This window comes from Vigna unguiculata, chromosome 1 (assembly GCF_037176805.1).
Source record: "Vigna unguiculata cultivar grain cowpea cultivar isolate G323 ecotype 2 chromosome 1, ASM3717680v1, whole genome shotgun sequence".
NCBI classification, from domain to species: domain Eukaryota; kingdom Viridiplantae; phylum Streptophyta; class Magnoliopsida; order Fabales; family Fabaceae; genus Vigna; species Vigna unguiculata.
The window spans coordinates 1,769,615-1,791,969 of NC_140792.1; the positions used below are offsets into that span (position 1 = coordinate 1,769,615).

General features: G+C 30.0%; 2 protein-coding genes and 1 long non-coding RNA gene across 4 annotated transcripts; 2 read left to right on the plus strand and 1 right to left on the minus strand.

Moving 5' to 3' along the window:
* The first annotated feature begins 1,704 nt into the window (after positions 1-1,704).
* Positions 1,705-8,160, plus strand: LOC114195033 (putative choline kinase 2). Its single transcript, XM_028085454.2, has 9 exons — positions 1,705-1,950; positions 2,954-3,797; positions 4,062-4,183; positions 4,372-4,567; positions 4,878-4,995; positions 5,090-5,137; positions 5,444-5,532; positions 6,291-6,423; positions 7,950-8,160. The coding sequence occupies exons 2-9, from the start codon at positions 3,033-3,035 to the stop codon at positions 8,048-8,050; spliced, it is 1,572 nt and encodes a 523-aa protein (XP_027941255.1). The 5' UTR covers positions 1,705-1,950; positions 2,954-3,032; the 3' UTR covers positions 8,051-8,160.
* A 7,064-nt stretch (positions 8,161-15,224) lies between these two features.
* LOC146888575 (uncharacterized) lies at positions 15,225-19,739 on the minus strand. Its single transcript, XR_014996450.1, has 2 exons — positions 19,602-19,739; positions 15,225-15,822 (listed from the first exon to the last, which is right to left on the minus strand). It is a non-coding gene; the product is annotated as an uncharacterized LOC146888575 (long non-coding RNA).
* Positions 19,740-20,204: 465 nt separating this feature from the next.
* On the plus strand, positions 20,205-21,251 carry LOC114179443 (protein RADIALIS-like 1). 2 transcript variants are annotated; one of them, XM_028065789.2, is made up of 2 exons: positions 20,205-20,475; positions 20,917-21,251. In XM_028065789.2, exons 1-2 carry the CDS (start codon positions 20,219-20,221, stop codon positions 20,939-20,941), a joined length of 282 nt encoding a protein of 93 aa, XP_027921590.1. In that variant the 5' UTR covers positions 20,205-20,218; the 3' UTR covers positions 20,942-21,251. The 2 variants fall into 2 exon arrangements, with proteins under 2 accessions (XP_027921590.1, XP_085531511.1); XM_085675385.1 differs by having other exon boundaries at positions 20,219-20,475; positions 20,903-21,251.
* Positions 21,252-22,355: the final 1,104 nt, after the last annotated feature.

The following is a 22,355-nucleotide window of genomic DNA, read 5'->3' on the forward strand; positions in this document are numbered from 1 at the left end:
AAATATTTTGGTTTTTATGAAATTTTATTTGGTATTCTAATCTAAAATGTAAACAATTATAATTTATTTCAAAGTATTTGATATCGAAGAAACGATCATCCTTCTAATATTGAATATTTGATAATATTATGTTTCTTTTATCGTAATTTTTTATTATTTTATAAAAATTAATTAAAATTAATATTGAAGTAGTAAGAGAACAAATACGGGTATGGGTACGAGATTATACACCCATTACCCGGTGGGGATGGAGATGAAACAAAAATTTGATATCTGTTGGATTTGGGTATGAGGATATGGATAAATTTTTTCTACAGGGATGGATATGGGCTATAATACACCGATACTTCAACTTGGATCACATATCCGTATCTGTATTCACCATGTATCGTGTCTGACATTTTAGGATATTTTATAGATACTTATCGATAAAGTATCTAATTTATGAAGTCGTAGTACACTACAACAAGTAAATCTTTGAACAGTGATCGATTTTAGTGACAAAAGATAATTAGTCACTATATAGTGATCAAATTGATAACTAAAATAGTTCCAAAAAATTATAATTGGTTTCTAAATTGATAATTAAAATAGTTTCAATTATGAATTGGTTTATGTATTGGTCATTAAAATTAGCTGTTAGGTTTTGACTACCAAAATAATTAGTCTCTAAATTGGCCTCTAGCATATTTTTGGTTACTAAAATTGGTCATTATTTAAGAGTTTTCTTTAAATAGTACTTCTTTGATGACAATAATTTATATTTTTATATTGACAATTTTAGTACATATAGTTTTAATTTTTATTTACACAAAAATAATCATATATTTATTATATTTTTAAAAATTATTGTATATTTTTTAATATTTATATACAACGTATTTATCAAATCTCATATCCTATTATTTTAAAAATAAATATATCAACATATCGTATATGTGTCATATTTGATACATGTATCATATATGTGCATCATACGCAGATAATTAAATATGTCCCCCCTCCCCCAGTTACCGAAGATTTCACTGCTTTGAATTAGTTCTTATGTAAAAAATTGATTTTTTTTATTTAATATCAAGTTTAATGGGTGTAACACTGTAACCACACTCTTTGATGTTCTTTAACGCATTTTTATCAATTAAAAAATCTATTATAAAGTTAATTTTTAATTAAAGATTAATTTATTCATTAATAAGGAATATTTCCCTCGAATCTAACAGGTAAAATATTCTCTTCCGCATCTCACAAAAAATAGAATAGGAAACTTTAATGATAATTAGGTTTCAAGAACCTCCAAACACTAAAATTATTTTGTATTCATTTGCTTTAACTCAAATTCATCGACTAAAGAGTGCTACACATTATTTTTTGAATCATTCCTTTATTTTATATTTAATTTTTAATCATCTATTTCTTTTTATTTACTATTCGTGTGTAAATTGAACTTTAATACTTTTAAAGATAGAGTCAATGGTTTAAATTAAGAAAAATGACATTTTCACTATATGAAGTTGCCTACAATTTTAATTGTTATGATTTAAAAAATAAAAATATTATTCACCTAATATGAATAATAGAATAATAGTCAATTTATAACTATTGTTTGGAAGAAGAATTAGGATCCTTTAATTATGGAAATCAGCAATCTAATTTTAACCCTAATAAAAAATTATCGAAATAAAATTCATGTGTAGCATGCAGAAGCAGCCACCACCACCTTTTGGAAAAGAAATTAGAAACCATTCACTCTCTGGTGTGTATATATATGTGTAAGCTCATTTCCCTCGAAATTCTCAACCGTTACTCTCTGTTTCTATTTTCCGTTCTCTTCATCGAACAACCTCTTTCGCCGGCGGCGATATCTCCGGCCGCCGCCTCGCGGTTCCCCGCCGAATATTCCGTTCATTGCTTCTCATTTCTGTTATGCGCCGTCAATCTTTGTTCGTTCAGGTTCGTGTTTTTCATGATCTTCAATTTTATTTTAATTCTTTCCGTTTATTCCATGCTGTGTCCGGCTCCAATTATCCGTTGAGGTTCGTGTTTTGTGATTTTCATTTCTTTTGATTCGTTCTTTATATTCAATGCCATGCCTAATTTATTCGTTCAGGTTTGCGTTTTAATGATATTCAATTGTTCTAATTGAAATTATCTTCCATGCTGCGTGTTTCGCTAAATTTTCTCTGTTTTTGTGGCGTTTGAGATCTGTCTGGTGTTTGCTTTTGATTACCTTTCTATCTTTTCGGATGTGTTTTCAAGTTTTCAATCAGTGCGTCGTAAACATAGAGCCTAGTTGTGGAATTAGGGGAATGTGATTTGTTTTGTCTGAATGTGTGTTTCTGTGTTTATCGAGTTCTTAGTTGAGATTTGAGAAGTATGATGCAATGTTTGAAATATTGTTTGGACGCTAAGATATAGGATAGAAATTAATCGACATCCTTCTCGAATTCGTCTAATTCGATAAAGTTTTGGTTTACCAGCTTGATGTATGATTTTCTCGAGATTTTTGGTTGTTGAATGTTTGCCTTTTATCTACTCAATTTTCTAATTTAAAATTTTCGAAGTTTTATATTGATTTTTCCCTAATCTGTTTTCTTTTTTTTATATATATAAGAATGACATCATGTCATTGGAGTGACTATTATACAATTTAGGCCTTTGTTTTTATATCTTTGCTAAACGGAATATAAATGAGATAATCGCTCACTTTTTACCAATGTCAATGCTAAAATAGATCTTGGGATTAATTGTGTGATTTACATCAGTCTCGGATAATTTCATGATTTTTTTTTAAGGAAACACTTATCTGATTATCTATATATGATTATTTCTCTAGTCCTCCATTCTTTTTTGTGTCTTATCGTTATCAAACTATCTATTTCCTGTGGAAGGAGAGAGAATTTCTTGGATATCATTTTTATGATTTAAACTTTTGTTTTTTCAATTATCTTTTCAGGTCTTGAATTCATAAATAAAGGAAACTTAATATTTTAAGTTAGCTTTTGCTGTACTCGAAGTTTTGGAAGCTTTTCACAATGAGTGCAGCTGAAGATCTTGTGAACAAAACAGAAGCTGGTGGAAAAGAAAGCCAGGACAACCACATCACAGGTCTTGTAAAAAACAATGATGGTGTAAATCCTGCAAATCACCAGGCAGCAGGTGGGGCAGAAAGACCTGTAAGTGACCAAACAGATGTTGACCGAAATCCTACAAGTGAACAAGTGGGTATTGCAGGAAATATGGTAAACAACCAAGCAGGTGCTGCAGAAACTCCCGCAAAGGAACACGTAACAGGTGGTGCGGAAAATTCTGTACACAATGAAGCAGGGGCATCAATAAGTGGTATGAAGGACGAAGCTGGTGTTATAGACAGTCCTGTAAACAGCATTGTAACTGCTGCAGAAATTTCTGTAAGCAGCCAAGCAGATGCTGCAGCAAACAGAAAAGAAAATCCAGTTGAAACCCCTGTAGCCTGCAAAGCAGATCGCCTTCCGGAAGAAGCACAGGAGATGCTGAAATCATTGGCTAGTCACTGGGAGGATGTACTTGATGCAAATGCATTGCAGGTCTTCCCTCTCAAAGGAGCAATGACGAATGAGGTATTTCAGATAAAGTGGCCAACTTCGACAGGAGAAACTTCACGAAAGGTTATTGTTAGAATTTATGGTGAGGGTGTGGACGTGTTCTTTGATAGGAGTCAAGAGATTCAAACATTTGAATTTATGTCAAAGAACGGGCAAGGTCCTCCTCTACTAGGACGGTTTGCAAATGGTCGTGTTGAAGAGTTTATCCACGCACGGGTAATTTGATATCTTTTATAATTTAAGTCCTAATAAAGATATTCCTCCAATTACCTTCGAGTAATCAGTTATTATCTGGTTCATGAATGTAAACTGTAGATTCAACGCATTGCACAACTTCCCTAAAGTACATCCGCATTTCATAATTTATCCTGCTATATAAATGATTGTAAAAGTTAAGCATTATTCCTTTCTTTTTCTATTCACCTCTGTACACCAGTTAAGAACTTGACATGCTCATATATTTGATGGTGAATTTATCAGACATTATCAGCAGCTGATCTACGTGATCCTACCATTTCTGCTCTTATAGCGGCTAAATTGAAGGATTTTCATGATTTAGATATGCCTGGTGAAAAGGAAGTCCACCTTTGGAATAAATTGCGGTATGTGCTATTTGAACACCTGATCCAGCATCCCCATTAAAAGTGTACTTAAAGAAAGTTTGTACATGTCGAAAAGGCAATAAGGGACCACATCTTTTATAAATTTTATTCAAATAATATTATTTAATACTTCCATATTTTAGTTACTACTTGATGATTTCTCCAATATTTTTATTACAATGTTTCAGAAATTGGCTTAGTGAGGCCAAACGTATATCATCCCCTAAAGAAGCTGAAGCATTTTATTTGGACACAATAGACAAAGAAATCACCCTTTTGGAAAAGGAACTATCAGGCTCACACCAAATGATAGGATTTTGTCACAACGATTTACAATATGGTAACATAATGCTTGATGAAGAGACCAATTCTGTGACCATCATAGTGAGTTTCTCGTTGTGCTAGTTTCTGGGGGAAATGGCGTAGATATTTAATGTTTGTGCTAGTTTCTTTATTACTCATGCTCTCTTCTATATTTCTTGGGAGAAAAGGGAATATATTTAACAGAGGACATGTATGATATGAGATTGTGAAATCTGAGTGATGATATATATCTTGTACTTTTCCTTTGTTTTTGTTTATTTACTTAAATATGGCTAAAGGTATGAGAATCTGGTCTATTCGTAGAATTATTTTTAAGGGATCAACGAGCCATAGTCAGCAAATACGATTTAACGCCACCTTTTTGTAATAGGACTATGAATACGCTTGCTATAATCCAGTAGCATTTGATATAGCCAACCACTTCTGTGAGATGGCTGCTAACTATCACACAGAAGAGCCTCATATCCTTGACTACAGTAAATATCCTGGTATTGGGCCATCTGGATGTTATTTTACTTGCTTTCATTCATTTTATCTTTTTCTGTGAAAAAATTACTTCTATTTCATTGGTTCTCTTGACAGATCTTAAGGAGCGTAAAAGATTTGTGCTGGCATACTTGAGTGCCTCTGGTAATGAATCACTTCAAATCACTCTGATGTTAGAAGATTGTATTGCATTGTAGTTCTTTTGTCATTGAAATTGATTGATAAATATTCTACCACAAAACATGAAATGAAAAATTGGTGTTTGCTTTCAGTTTGCTGATATTGATGATCTATTTCATAATTGGATTAACCTAGTTGTATCGTTCAAATTAAACAAACTGTAGAGATCAATCATAAATATGTCCTTGTATTTTATCACTTGTATAACCATGCATCTCCTTAAGGACTGTAATTATCATGTGTGCATGAAATTGTGGATCTTGAGTGCAGATGGCAGTGAAGTGGAGCAACTACTTCAAGAAATTGAGAAGTATACACTTGCAAATCATCTATTCTGGGGCGTTTGGGGAATAATCTCGGTATCTTCAATTTCTCAATTTATTTTTGGTTTATATTATGCTCCTTAGCACTCGCGGAGGCGTGTAGCTGAGTCCTTAGAGAGGGAGAAGTTATTCCATAATACCGTTTCCATAAATGTGCCCTATTTCAATAAATATAAACATTATGGGTGGGCTGCTGAAAAAAGTGGCGGAATTTTTCCGATGGTTTCTTAGAGTAACGCAAGAAGGCACCAATAATAGATGCGTGCATTGTTTTTGTGTTGGTAGTGTCTATCATTATTACAGCTGATGAAACTAATAGGAACTGAATTTGCTATTGATGCGTCATAAGTTCCTCGAAAGTTTTTATGTTAAGTGTCTCTTTTAGATGTGGGCTTGAACAATGGTTTTTATTTTTTTTTGGGAAAAAGTTAAATATTGGAGATCTTAAAAATTAAAATAAACTTCTCTTTGCGGCTATCTGAAATGCATTTTATTTTGTGACAATCACTCGTGTGTATATAGAAATGACTAATCCAAAAAGATCATAGTGACTAGAAAGAAATATTGCACTGCATAAATGGGCTGCAGTACTGTTTTTGGGTCTTTATTAACTTCAAAATTCTCCCATCTAAGGTGCACTTATTATGTACTTAGTTGCCACAAGCAAATGTGAATTTCTCTACATTTTAACTATTACAAATCCAATTATACTAAATAGTAGCCACCGAGTAGTAAAGAGGGTGGTGATTTTGTTCTAATTCTTCATTGTCTCGTCTTCTGATTAATTTGTTCAGGCACAAGTAAACACAATCCACTTTGACTACAAGGAGTATGCTAAACAGAGGTTTCAAGAGTACTGGGCAAGGAAACCTTATCTTCTAATAAACTCCGAAGCACCTTCTCCGTATAATGTGCCCGAGGGTACAGGTATTTGATTCGAGTTGTTTTATGTTACTGCTTTGTGAATAGAATCAATAGATTGCTGCATCCTAATGATGGTAGTCAATTTTGTTGTGCGATTCGTAAATGTAAACAGGTAACGTTCCAATTATGGTAGTTGTGTTGTTTGATTCTTAAATGTAAGCAAATAACAGTACAGTGATGATAGTTGATCTTGTTATGTGATTCTTAAATGCAAGTGACTTAGAATGGAAAGTGTTAGCTGATGATGATTACTATTGTTTTAGCATTACAAGCCATGGCAAATATAAACACAATGACTCAAATATAATTTGGTTGCTGTTATCTATTTCTTTTTATGTCTCTATTAATTATTATTCATAAATGAATTTAGGTAAATAGTTTTATAGATATGTTTGGGTATGCATGGGCGAGTTTCTACTATAAGCGAGAAAAATAGGAAAAGAAAGTTGAAATTGGTTTTTCTTGTACATGAATTTTTTTTTAATTTAATTCGTGCATAAGTCAAAAGCCCAAATTTATTTATCTTTCGTGACAAAGTAAGTGCCAAAACTCGTCCTAATTGATTCTATGCGAATATTAAGAAAAAGAACAAATAGTTGTGATAGGTTCCAACTTTGTGTTGGAAAAAGTACATTGATAGTTGAAAGCATTTTTCCTTGGTGCTTGGTATGATTCACAGCAGTCTATAATGTATTGCATTTGTATTATGTATATTTCGATTTTGATGGAGGAAGTTGACCAATTTTGATCATCATGGGTTTGTGCTAGCATAATTAAGGAATAGATTTTGACGTCTTCGGAATTTTCAAAGATTAATTTATTTCTTCAAAAATAGTTTGGTCCATATGACGTATTCTAATTTTGAAATGGACTTTTTCAATACTTGTCCTGTATTGTATCGTTACTTTTTTTATACTTTACAATTGACTGAGTTTAATGGTTTTTATTAGTTTTTTGGTTTTGTTTTGAAAGGACTCTAGACATTGGTTAAACAGTGAAGTAAAGTTATTTATATAGTTTTTGAAAAAAATATTAATGATGAAATTAGACAAGAAAAATAATCTATTACTTTCTCAAGACCAAAATGTACTTTGTTATGTAACTTCCTCATTTTACTATTCTCATCCAAGAGCATTAAATATTTTTTGTGACAGTGATGTTTTATTTAATTTTATTTCGGTAATGTATTATTCTCTTCCATTCATTAGTTATTTGAGTAATGTATTACTGATTTATAATTTCTTTTTATTCTTGACGTTGTGTTTTAAAGTTCTTTAGTATTTTTTTTTTTAATTTTCCTTATAAAAGCCTGTATTCAAAATATTTTAGAATAAAAGTAAAGGATCAACATATGGTTAGAATTAAAAGCTTGATTGGTCAAGACAAAAACAAATTAAAAATGCAAAAAATAATTTACGAAAATTATGTGAATAAAACTTTTAGGAGTAAAAATAAATTATGAGCATTTTAAAGGATTATAAATGTTTTTTTTTTTATTTGTGATGATTGATTGGTAAATAATGTGGCAGGAGAACTAGCATCAGCTCCCAGCCACAAATCGAAGAACTCTAGTATCTTCAGGAGGATGAAGAAAGTTTTTGGTCTGGGTTTGTTCAGGTCTAAGAGCTAGAACAATATTTTCCCACTTTTTTTTTTCTTTCATTCTATATATCGATTACACAAATAATGTATAAACAACCATTACATTTCGATATTATATTTCATTCCTTTTCTTTCTTACCTCTTTCTACTACACATGTAAGTATTTATGAAATAAAAATTTAGTTTAAGCTTACCTTTCCTGTAGTAAATTAATAACTTTTATTTACCTTTGTTTACTTACATCGAATTTAAGTTAATTGATTACAATATACGTCTACATTTTTATAATTTACTTTTATTTATTTATTTATTTTTATTACATTATTTTTAATCTTGTGTGATATCTTAAGCATTTTTAATTAAGTTCAAAATTAAAGATGCTGATTTATGTATTATTTAAAAATAGTAAAGCAATAATGTTAATTATAATAACAATATAACATCGAAGATCATGTACTTTACAATGTGGATGACAATCATGTTAAATGCACTTGTGATAGATAAGATTATATTAGAATTGGGTTCTTTTAATTTTGGCTTAAATACATTTTTTATCCTCATTTTCGTAGTGTTTGTTGCGGATGATCCTCATTTTGAAAGAATGTTTAAAATGGTCCTCATTTTTATCAAATGTTTAAAATGATCCTCATTTTCGCAATTCGTGTTTTATTTGGTCATTTTCTGTAACTCCGTTTAAATCATTAATGTAGCATTGTACAGGTGACACAGTTTGTATTAGGGTGTGTTATGTGTACTGTACATATGCCTAATTAACCTTAATTTTTTAATTTAGGGGAAATTTTGCAATTAAGGAAATTTCTTCATCTTCGTCTTTCTTGAGCTCGAATTTGTAGAGGAAGCAGCTAATACTTGCCATTTTATCATTGGATTGCAGTTGCGCTCTTCATTTCAATTTTGCAGTTAATCATCATCAACGAGGTAAATGAGTTTAGGGTTTCATACCAATTTGCTTCAAGAGATCCATCTACGAAGAAATATATCAATCCATCATCTTTCCAGTCAATGCTGAAGTCTTATGGGAAAGAACTCCCTACCCTTACGTTCATCCACCACATAAGAGGATCTTACCAGGAAGAAAAAAAAGAAGGTTGGAAGAATGGGAGTTGAGAAAGGATAACACACAAATCACCAAAGGAGGTCATAGAAAAAATGTAGAATATACCGTCAGATTGAACATAACAGGAACAATTGCCCAGATAAGCTTGTGGATGAGCATACTGCAACACCTGCTGAGACTGCACCAAATGCCCAATATGCTGAGAATGCACTAACTGCTGAAACTCAAACAACTCAACCACCAAGGAATGAAGTGGAGAGTCAAGCAGCACCACTACCAACACCAGAAGAACCATCTCAGCAGTTTAGGATGAAATTACAGATTAAGAGGAGGCCATGATAACAACTACAAACGTCTTAGTTATTTTTTGGAATTTCTGATGTAGAATTCATTATTGATGTACTGCATTTTGACTTTCCTTAAACTTCGGTCAATTTCACTTTTGCCAAACATTGATGTAGTGAGTGCATTTTGATGAGGATGAATTAATGTTATGAATTTAACTTCTTCCAGACTTAGATCAATTTAATTTTTCCCAAGCTTAAATCAATATCACTTACTTCAATGCTCAGATTAAGATGTCATTTTGAACATGTTGGGACTAATATCAACATAATCAAACTAATTCATTTCTTCATTTAACAATAGTACAAAACAGATTGGACTTTAAAAGATTACACAATAATACAATAACAATACAAGTGAACCCTATTACTAATTGCAACCTCTTCTCATCAACCTTCAATGACTTCTCCAAATCATTAATCTGCCTTCATTTATGTCATGATGATGACATCCTTTTCATCAACACCACCATTTTGAAAAAGTTGCAGTCCACATTATTGGAACCACCACTCTGTAAATCAATAAACCAAAAATAACACAAAAATAAAAACAGATTGTACCCAAAATTTTCTACCAATATTCTTTGGAGTTCTTGCCATCCTTAAAGCTGTCATCTCTCCGCAGCTACAAATCGGGGTTAATCCATTTCTCGTTGAACCACCAATAGTGCACGAAGTGATACAACACGGTTGCCTCCAACGATTACAACCAGAGATAAAGGAAGAAGATTGGGACCGTAATGTACCTATATAATGGGATTGCAGGAAGAAGAAGATTGCAGCAACACCAATTGGGAATGGAGGAACACAATTGTCAAAATTCACCAACTTTCCAAACATTCCTTACCAAAATCCTAGCTCACTTATTTATCCTCAAATATCTAATTACCACACCTGTACAATACACGTAACAAACTGTGTCATCTGTACAATGCTTCGTTAATGATTTAAACGGTGTTACAAAAAATGACCAAATAAAACACGAATTGCGAAAATGAGGACCATTTTAAACATTCGGTGAAAATGATACCATTTTAAATATTCTGTCAAAATGAGGACCATCCGCAACAAATACTCCAACAATGAAGACCAAAAAGGTATTTAAGCCTTTAATTTTTTAAATTTTAAGATACAATCATTCTATTTTAAAAGATATAAAATTAAAATAATATTAACCTTAAATTTTAACTTATTACGCGTTTCCGCTACTAGATATTAAAAGGACAAGCAAACGTAAAGAAAAAAAAAATTGAAGCAATGTTTCAAAAACATAACAAGTCATTGGTCACAAAGTTAAAGAAAAAATTTAGATAATAAAAACACTTACTAAAAAAAATTCAATTATGTAAAATATACGTCGTAATTAAGATTCTGTAAACAATTTATTTAAGTATTTTAAAAGTATATCATATGTTATCTATTGAAATTAATGCTGTTATTATTAATATTTTATGAAAATATGTACAAACAACTAAAATATCATTAACCAATTTGTATTTAGTTGTTTAATTTGGCATCATGTTCATTAGGTCTGTAATTTTCTTCAACCGGTAAAAAAGTAAATGGATTATACTTTTTACGTTTATATTTAAGTTTAATTAATATTAAGTCCTTTAAAATTTTTTATCTTTTTAATTAAGTTTCTATTAGATTTTTTTTCTGTGCTGATTACTCAAATTTTTATATTTTTAAATTAACTTTATGTTATTTAGTTTTTTGTTGATTGTGGGTGAAATTTTTATATTACATTGTTATTTTAATTATTTTATATTAATAATAAAAATTCACAATTTTTAATATATGATGACAAATAAGATGAAGAAATAATTAACATTTAATAACTCATTTAACAAAAAAAATAAATAATAGGATCTAATTGAAAAATATAATTTTTTTAACACTTAATAAATAAATAAAAATTAAGTTCGGACTCGATTGAAAATACACGAATTTATAAAAGATTTGAAACTTAATTAAATCTTATGTTTATTAATTTAAAGAAATAAAAATGTAGTTTTATAATATCTAAGACACAAATTTAGTTTATACAGCATATAGTTATGAAAATGTTGAGTGATTAAATTTGTGTATCCGATTTTGAATATATAATTGATAGGTTAAAATATATTTATTGTGTAGAAATATATATGTTCATTAAATAGATCAATTATGAATACCGACCTAGTTGAAAATTAAAGTTAACTTTTATATTTTAAAGTAAAGTTTGTCTCCTTTATATATTTTATATCTAATAAATGTAAAATCTTTTATATTTTAAAAAAATGATAAATATGCGGTAAAAACAACATTTACACACCATTTCAAAACTTTATCTATTTGCAATCTACCATATCATTAGAATGCATTTTAGTTTGTTTGAATATGGTGAAAAAGAATATTGATGATAAGGTTTTTATAAGTTTGAATCTGGAAATAAATATGCATACTGTAATCTGAATTGAATAATTTCATTAAAATAATTTTATAAGTTTAGGAAACCTTAGTTCACTTTTGATAAAATTAATTTTTTTATTGAAGTTACTACTATCATTTTTATTTTGCAAATTTACTATAAAACTTTGTAAGACTTTTGTTTTGTTATTTTTCTTAATAATTTTAATTGATAAATATATGTGTGGATAATTATTTCTTAAAAAAAATATTAAAATTTGATGTGAAAAATATTTTGTGCAAAATATTTTTAAGGAAATAGGTAATAATTTCTTGTAAATTATATTTATAACAAAATTTATAGATATTTAAAAAATTAAAAGAAAATTGGTAGGAAATATATGATTTTTAGTAGTGATGTTAGAAGTGGAATTTAAGTCTAACTCAACCCTACAAAACCGGCTTGTAAGGTGATATTTGTACCCTATCTAGAAATTAGTGAGTGGTCTGTTAGTAGTTCCACAAAACCGGCTTGTAAGGTGAGATTTGCATCTTATCTAGAAATTAGTGGATGGTCCGTTAGTGACCCCATAAAACCGACTTGTAAGATGAGGTTTGCACCCTATCAAGAAATTAGTCCAAAAAATCTTGTTAGGCATGTTAGAAGTGAGTTTTAAGTCTAACTCAACCCCACAAAACCAATTTGTAAGGGAGGTTTGTGCTCCACTTATATACTATGAAGTAGTCTAGTCGATGTGGAACTTCCAACCAATAAATGACATATATTAAACTTTAAAGAGTAAAAGATTTTCTTAAAAATAAAATAGGTTTAACTAAGTATCAAAAGCATATATTAAAACAAGCAAACTATCAATACTATTAATTATGCTTCCCACACTCATGAACATTTTAAATAATGATAGAATGCACAGTAGAAAAGCAAAAAGTACTGATTTTTTTTTATTAACAAAGAATTATATATATATATATATATATATATATATATATAATATAAAAGATTACAGATTTTTGACTGTGCTTTCCTATTACAAAAAGTATTATCTATTGTAAATATTATATATTTAAACTTAACAAAATTCAGCTAACTCTCCCTTTAAACATTTATATAGAATGATTACAAAGCTATATCAGATCCAAAGTTTGAGTTCGTAGTCATCTAATTTATTAAAGTGACATTCCCTACAAATAAAATATGTCTTTCTTTTTATTTTGCTAATTTCCCTGATTTCCTCTCGTGTAAATATCTTTATTAATAAAACAATATCTTCCCTAGTTATGGTAGGAAAAATTACATTGTCTAGCCAAATCTTGAATGTCAAAACTTCCCGTAAATCTGTTTATATAAAATATTTAACCTCTGCTTTCACTCTTAAAGGTTCCATACCTTGAAAATAGAAAACAAGTATACATTCTTTAATTATCAACAATATTAATCCTAAATCAACTTGAAAAAACAAATTGTAAAAATTCTAACAATGAGAACCCTAATCTTAATAAAGTAAGCTTCGCCACTGCTTGAAAGCACACTATTTTTCTGTTACACGTTTCGTACAATTATCGAACACTTGGTTTGCATGTGATAAAGCGATTTAGGATGCCTTTAGTTCAGCGTCGGAGAATTAATTTCAGCTAAATCAATTTTTCAATGCAGAAGTAAAAATCAGTTATTTCTCATTCAAAGTGATTTTTTTGTCCTTTAGTTGATTCTGGAAACCAATACTGATTCAACGTCGGTTGAAAGTCTCACATCGATTACAGATGAAGTTAATTCACAATAAATAAGTGGGGTGCAAATCTCACCTTACAAATTAATTTTGTGAGATTAAATTAAACTTAAAGTTCACTTCTAATATGATATCATAATCAGGGTAGAGTGATTTTAGATTCTGATCCATGAATATTGATGTGTATATTCCATACAATAAAGAAAAAAAATTAGGATTCTAATGAATTTGGTTTCTTAGGTTTTTCTTTTATCTTTTTTGTAAAGTAAAGAAATGGTTTCGGTTAATAACAAAGAAAGATAGAATTTAATAAAATAGAATAATCGATTATTCATTATTCTGACTCTTTAGACAATATTTTTTGAATTCACCAAATATTATTCCTTCATATTTTAATTTTGATGGCTTTCCCTTTATGCTTTTGCGGCCATTTTAGGACCACACCAGATGCTACTTACACCTTTTTTTTTCTCTTTATATATTTATAATTATTATTTATTGAGCTTAATACCGATATAATAACTTTTTTTTTAAACTATTAGCCAACGAGAAACGGACAAAAAAACATGTAGTTGTGATGTTTGATGCATTATTCCTGACTATTACATTTATCGGAATCTACTAGTTGACATATATAAGGTCCGATATTAAAACTACAAGGAATAATCTTTGGAACATTGCTTTTAAATTACATATTCATATAAACCATAAAACATATCATACTTCATAGAATCTTTGGTTTATAGTTGTGTTTCTTGTGCAAGATTTGGAGTTCAAATTGTCTACACTAAATAGATTTTAACAGAAAACGTAATTAACGTTTCTATCACAAGGTGGTGCATGGTTGGAAAAGTATAGAAGAAAAAAAATCTTCTCTTCTGAACTAAGATATTTCTTAATTTTGAGTTTTCATTGTTATGTTCAAGTACTTTATCAAATTAAATTAGTAACAATTTTACATAATATGAATGAAAAATATTAGATTTAATAATTTGTTTGGCTTAATTAAATTTTAAGCTTAAATTTGAAAACTTTCGATTGAAATTTTAATAAAAATCTATGATCTATTGATAATAAATTTACATTTTTCAATGGAGTCCGTATTCTATTTATTTTTTATGTTAATTGATTGATGTATCTATTGGATGACTTACATAGTTGTTATAATATCACTGATTTATCATCATATATTATTATATTATTTTATAATTATATAATTATATAATTATGTAACTGGGTATTCTACGATTCTACTAATTATAAGATTCGAAAGTTTAAATTTATTGAATATTAAATAAACTATACAACTTTATTAGAAACTCCATTAAAAGTTCTTAATTTTATCACGAAAACTTAATTAAACCTAAATATTTTTCTTTATTAAAATGATTTTTTAATTTCATTTTATTATTTTGAATATACTTTGTTTTTAAGTGAGTTAATGTGACTATTTTACCAGTGACAAAAGCAGAACCAAATTAAGAAAGAATCAAAACAGTAAGACAATGAAAAAAGTGGAATCAAATTAAGAACAATCAAACAAAATTGAGAAAAAAATCATCTTCTGGGTGAGAAGTATGAACAGTAAAAGCTATTGAATTAAACTCAGTATCCATAATAATGGTGTTCAAGTTGGAGAATCTGTGAATAAGAAAGGATATATATTTGATTGTGTGAAGTATGATGAGGTAAAGTATCTGATAAAGAAGAGTGAAGAAGAAAAGATGAAGAGTGTTGGAGAAATATGAATCCAAGTTCTCAATTGGTAAGAAAGGAAAAGGACCACTCTGAAAAGACTCTTCCACATAATGTGTTTATACAACTTTGTACTATGAGATATACCGAGGAAGATAAAGATTGCAGTGTAGATTTTGGTGATGATGAGGCACATCATCCACCATCTATTATTCATCACAAAGATTCCTTGAATCCAGAATAATCTTCATCCAATCATCACTGCTAACACCATTACCCTTCATTCTGTGGCCAGGATCCAGTGACCATGATTGATGCAACATGCAATAACTTCACAGCTATGGAGACTCTAATCTACACACATTATCTGCATTCACTTTGGAACTTCCATGCTGCATTCTTCAACACTTGCTTCTGTCTTCCATTATAATGCCAGAACAAGATTTTTGGTTCCTAAAGCTCTGCTGTGTGGACACAAACAAGTTCTTTGTGCCTTTAGTCTTTTGTCATCAGAGATATACAATAGCAGTGAAACCTGAACCGAATCCTGATAAAATTGTTGAAATGTGAAAATGACCAATTTAAAATATATAAGCAGGTGCAAAAACTATATCTTACAAGTCTGATATATAAGATTGAATTATACTTAAAATAATGGATTTTCGGACGCTTGTTTGTATTTCTGGTTCTTCTATTTGAAAGAGGTTTATCCAAGTATACTTTTGATAATGAGAAATTTAAATTTTATAATACATATCTATTTAATCCTTTTCAACATGTAAAAAGCACGATGAACCCTTTGAGTAAAGATGCTGAATTTTAAAGTTTGAGATCAAATCCTTTTATTTGAAAATACATGGAGTGTATACAGCTAAAAAAAAGCTTGTTAACGTGTGTACATATATATATATATATAAACTTTTTGAAGAGCTTTTAAGATGATGATTTTATTTATATAAACTGATTTTAATTTAGGATTAAATATGTTTTTATCCCTCAACTTTAAGTGATAATTGTAATTAATCGCTTTTGGAAACTTTGGTCAATTTAGTCTTTCAACTTTAGAGGATTTAGTCCTTTCAACCAAATGTTGTTAAGTTTATTTAACATTCAAACATATTTCATAATAGTATTTGAATTGTTTACATTGTTTGACACATTTTTGTTTCAATGTTAACTAAGAAATTATCATGAAAAGTATTTGAAACGTCAAATAAACTTAACAAAACTTTGTTAAAATGACCAAATTCACGCAGTTCTAAAGTTAGAAGACTAAATTTGGCCAAAGTTTTGAAGAGAGACTAATAATTCCAATTTTCATTGAAAGTTGAGGGACCAAATACATATTTAACCCTTTAATTTATAAATACATTTTTCCTTCCCTCTCAAGTATGTACGGAGAAGGCTATTGAATTGTACCATCGGCCAGAAAATTTTTGTGGTTGAAGTTAGAGGGACTTATTTCGAATGAGTAATACTACATAGTAGTGTAAGAAGTATCTTATGTCTTTTAACAATAGTGCTTAGATTCAAAGGTGCATTATTGGGTCTTGAAATTTCACAAGTGATTTCTACCATATAAATTTCTACACTAAGAATGAGACTGATCCAACATGGCATCAACTTCAATGTTTGGAGTACTATCACAAGAAAGTACTCTCATTATTTAAAATGGAAAATTTTAACTCTCACTACCAAATTAACTTTTACATTACATCTATTTTTGTGAACATGTTTGATACTGTCCTACAATTTCATCAAATTATGAAATAAAAGGAATAAGATTTAGTACTTGGGAATTCCAAAATATCTTGAAGCATTGGTTTGGGGTGGTTTAAAAGAATATACTATACTGAAGCCTACTTGCTAGATATTACAAAAACAATAGTTCCATAAGGGGTGGTGGCAATCTAAATCTGAAACAAGTTGCTAGCATCACTACACCGACACACAAATATGCTGTGCTATGCTTTAGCCGTATTCAAAAATATGTTCAGATATTTAGCCATTCCCTGACTAAATAATTACATTTTTTATCCGTATTGGAAGAATAACTATTGACTTTGATACCACTAACGAGTCTGAGACACAACACTAATTAAACATGTTTCTATTCCAAATTTGTCGAATGAAATTGAGTCTTTCTAGAAAGGGACACAACACTAATGAGACCTGTTCCGATCCCAAGTTTCAAGTTTGTTGAATGACATCCTTAGGGTGAACCACCCCGCATCTGAAGTATTGTTCACTTTGGAGCCTGAAATTTTGTTACAGTTTTGTCTTTAAAAGACGTCTTGGGAGATGGAAGGGGGAAAAGACTCCTAGGCGATGTGGAACTATTGGATGTACCAAAACAAAGTGATGTAAGATTATTGGGTGTACTAAGACAAAACATGAGCTTAATACACACAAGGAATTGACTTCATATCCAACCCAAAACCTTAAGAGAATTAATTTATAAGTTTTTTTTCTTATATGTTGTTAGACTTTCTCATTTCTATTCAATGCGAGACTTAAACTCATCTTTGGAATCCCATCACATTTATATTTGGTACACATAAGAAACTAAGACCATAAAACACATGTTCATACTAGCAGCTCTCCCCATTCTATGAATGGCACACAACAGATAAACAGATAATGATGATAAATGTTTCATGTTCTAAAATCATAGTTTAGCCTTTTGGTTAGTATAAGGTACTGGTCAACAATACCAATAACTAAGCTTTGAAGATGTTGTTAACAAAGGATCTTTCCATGTACAAGGACCTGAAGTTGAATTTCTGATCACATCTTTAAAAGACAGTGCTATCAAATTTTAGTTAGATACATTAAAAGCAAAAATATTCTCTGTACATGACAGCATCAGTGGTTGAACTGTCAAACTGAAAATTGAAGATCAGCAATATATTGTTGCTGAGATGAAGTAAAAGTAATTTGCCATAAGGCCATTTGCAAGAACTAGCAAAATCTAATTTGTATAACTCTAAAAATAAAGCAATCAAGTTGAAACATTAAATGCTTGAGATTTGCTTGTAACTTAACTAAGATATGAAAAATCATGCAAGATGAGGAAAACACTATATATATTCTGCTCTCTGCATCTCTAATGCCAAGATTTAAAGTCTCTCTTTTGGTTCTTTTCTGTGGTCATTTGTAATAACAAAGTGGTCCAAAAGGAATGAAAAAGTTTAATGTCTCCTGCATCACAGTATGCCAATAAATAAGCCTTTTGAAGAACAAAAGCTATGGCCTAATCATTCATTACTGCTTTTGGAAAAAAAGAGTCAGTGAAAGTCTCTTTCACTTGCTCATGAACACACATTTATGACTAAAATTTTACTTTGGTTGTTGTGGAATTTGTGGAGCTATCTTGGCTCAACCCTCAACCCACGTGTTTACTTTTTTGCCAAACTCTTCATTTGTAGTTATTTGGTCTATTCTCTTGAACTAATCAGGACACAGAATAATAAATAACTATCATCAGTAATTCCCCAATGAAACTTTTTTTTTTCATTAAAACAACCTTAATTTAGGTTACTATGAATTATTTAATCTCTTTCCCATGTCATGATGTTAAGGTTACACACAACAAAGGATCCTACAGTGCTAAAAACATGGTCTAAATTGACATTCCAATGTGTTTCCCACACTGATAATGTCTCTCAGAAACTGATAAGACATATTGCTTAAGCTAAACAGAAACTAATGTTGTTACTGTTACTGATGGATGAAAGGACACATTGGCCTCAGTATACAAGACACTCCTGGGCCCTCTAAGAAACAATCATCAAACACAAAAAAAGAGAAATACAAAACAAATTTACCTTTCTTGTCTGTTAAAATCAACTCATGCATTCATTTTTACAGAGCTGTTTTGTATGAGTTAATTTTGAGAGGTATAAGGGAATTTCAACTCATTTTATCTGCTAAATCTTTTGCTCAGCAAGTGTTTGTGAAAAGGGTTATCCAAAAAACTTGATCTGAAATGAAACCTAGTAGTGAGGGGGGCTCCACAGCAGAAAAAAAGTGTAGTAGGTAATGCATATAATAACTTATCCTTCTGATTTAGAACAAACAGTGATGATTGTACGGTTGAAACTGGCCAGCTAGAGTGTTGGAATGTTGCTGAGGACAAACTACATTCACAATTAAGATCACCTGAAGTGATGGAAAACCAAAGGGGGGGATTTTTTCTTTGCAATTGTACTATTCTGAACAAGATATTGTGGTGTGTGATGCATTGGTGAAAGCTCTGATACCTGCTGCAGAATGGACCCACTTAAGACCATGCAAGAAAGAGAATAAAATAAAGCTAGCCATTACCTGACCCAGTTGAGGGGTCTCACACATACGTTTTTAGCATCAGAACCACAACTGAAAATTCACTGTTTCATACTATGAAGTTAGTTGGTCGTGTCCATTTCCTCAACCACGTGATCATCAACATTCAGATCATCAACTTGAGAGGAAGTGTCTCAACACAACTCAACTGTTTCTGCAATCAAGGTGTGTGGAGTTTCACCACCTTGAGACAGAATAACAAAGTACAATTTTAACTTGATGTGATTTGTGAGTGTTTTTCTGTGTGGTGTGTGAAGAAAAAGTAGCTAAAGAGAGGTTAGAACAAGTAATTTTGTCAAGTTATATGAATTCACTCACTCATTTTTACTGTTTGAAGATACTGATTCTTCTCCCATGATGCTGCTGAACTTCTTGGTCCTGCTCTATTCTGTGGTTCCTGAGGAGACAAATCATTCAAATTCTACTTCATTTTGGCAAGATTTGCATTCCAACTGGCTCTACCCCACTTTAAACTCTCCACCTCTGGTTATAAAAGGAGCACACACATTGTTTCCTCTCTTCAGTATCAGTTCATCTTTCTGTTGATTCAATCTTTTCTACTTTTTCTTAACACCCTTTGTGTTATACTACCTTCTGCAATGGCATCAAGTTCAATGTCTTCCACTGGGTCATGGAGTGTTAAGGACAACAAGGCCTTTGAAAGGGCTCTAGCTGTTTATGACAAGGACACTCCTGACCGTTGGTACAATGTTGCTAAGGCTGTTGGTGGAGGTAAGACCCCAGAGGAAGTGAAGAGGCACTATGAACTCCTCCTCAGGGATGTTAGGCACATTGAATCAGGTCAAGTGCCCTTCCCAAATTACACTCAAAGTGGAGGCTCTCAAGAGGAGAAAAGGTAGTGTGATGCATTCTGTTTCTTCTATCACTAGTTAAAATCACTTTTTTTTTTTTTCAGAAAATTCAGAATCAGAAGTGAACTTTAAATCTATATCGATATGATGAACCGATATTTAAACCTAATCCAACCCTGGTTGCACCATGTAAATTTATCTTTTTTCTATGTGAAATCTTCTACAAACTCATGCATATGTTTGACCCCTAAGCATAATTCATGAGCTACTTTTCACAAATCTCGAGTTTTTCTAAATGAACACTGATGTTCATGTACTATATGCAAAACATCCATAAATTGTAGGAAGAATGAATTTTTCATGACAGAGCACAAGTTGGTATAGCAGTAGTTAATCATATGCACAGATTTATCAAGTTACAGCACTGAAAGTACCTTTTTTATTTGGTTATGATGAACTTGGTTTCTTCAGGTCTTAACTTGCAGGCTCAGAAACTTGAAGCTTCAGTGAGATGGTGGCAGCAAGACCAAAGAATATTCTGATTTTCAGGTTGTAGCAATTTTTCTAGAATCCTAGTGTTACGTAATAAGTAATGCTAGTGACGTAGTAGAATTGGACTTTTATTCATAATTAAGGATCGTGTGTGTCCCATGATTCCATGTTGTGTTGTCGTTGAAGAATCAATGACTCTGTTTTACTTTCCATCACTAATAAAACTTCAATTTCATCAAATTATTTGTCATTTACTCAAGTGTGGTTTACACATGCTTAGACAAAACTTGGATAAAATAGCATCCATAAATTTATGTGACTTTTCTTATCTTAATTGTCTCTTATTATTGATGTGAAACTTTGAGTTTGATTGAAAAACTATATCACTAGCGATTAATCTATTTATTTGTTATTTGTCTAATGTATGTATAACCATATTCATTTCATTGGAAGAAAAAAAAAATTATCCTATCAAATTTACCTATTTAATGTTATGGATATTAATTTCCAAAATTTAATTAATATTTAATGAGTTAATTTTATTTTAATTTTTTTAAATGTTTTTCAAAATTGTATATCTAACTTTTTATGATAATAAAATATAATTATAAATAGATATTACAAAAATTATTGGAATAAAATATTACTATTAGAAAAATAATAATAATAATGATAATAATAATAATAAAATAAATACTTTTTTATAAAATTCATAATATTAAAAATACAGAACACATAATGATAATAATTATTTATTGTATGTAGCTTTAATAAATAATAAAATCTTCTTTCTTAATAGTTATAATAAAGATAATTTTGGAACAATAATATACTAGCAAATTCATTATTTAAACTAATTTAACACATATATATAAATCATATAAAAGAACATTATTGGGCAGTAGTTTTCTAATAAAAAGATGTTAATTAATTAAAATATTTAAAAATAATAATAATAAATACATTGTTGAAGTAAGAAATATTATAATAGATGATAAAAAAAATTCTAAAAACGATATTACAAACATAGAAAAGTAGTTTATTTTTTGAATATAATATATATAAAAACTAAAATTGAATGGATAATAGATTGTGTTTTCAGAAATTAATGCATCAAATATTTATTGATTTTTGTTTGTCTCCAAAAAAAACATTATCAATCTCTATCTTCCTTTGTCTCTTGTGGCGGCTATGCGACATTGTTCCGTACCGTTTATTATCATTGCCCACACAAAATGCTATGCTTTTAAGGTAATTACTTTTTCTTTTCTCCACACATTAATTTTTAGCCACAAGTAGAAACAAGAAACAGATTCAAAATCTTAACATGTTTTCTATAACATTCTTTTAATAATTTTGTAATTTCATTTCAGTATTCTATGTCATTAATTTTATTTTATTTTTTAATTAGTCAATATAATTCTTTTGTTAG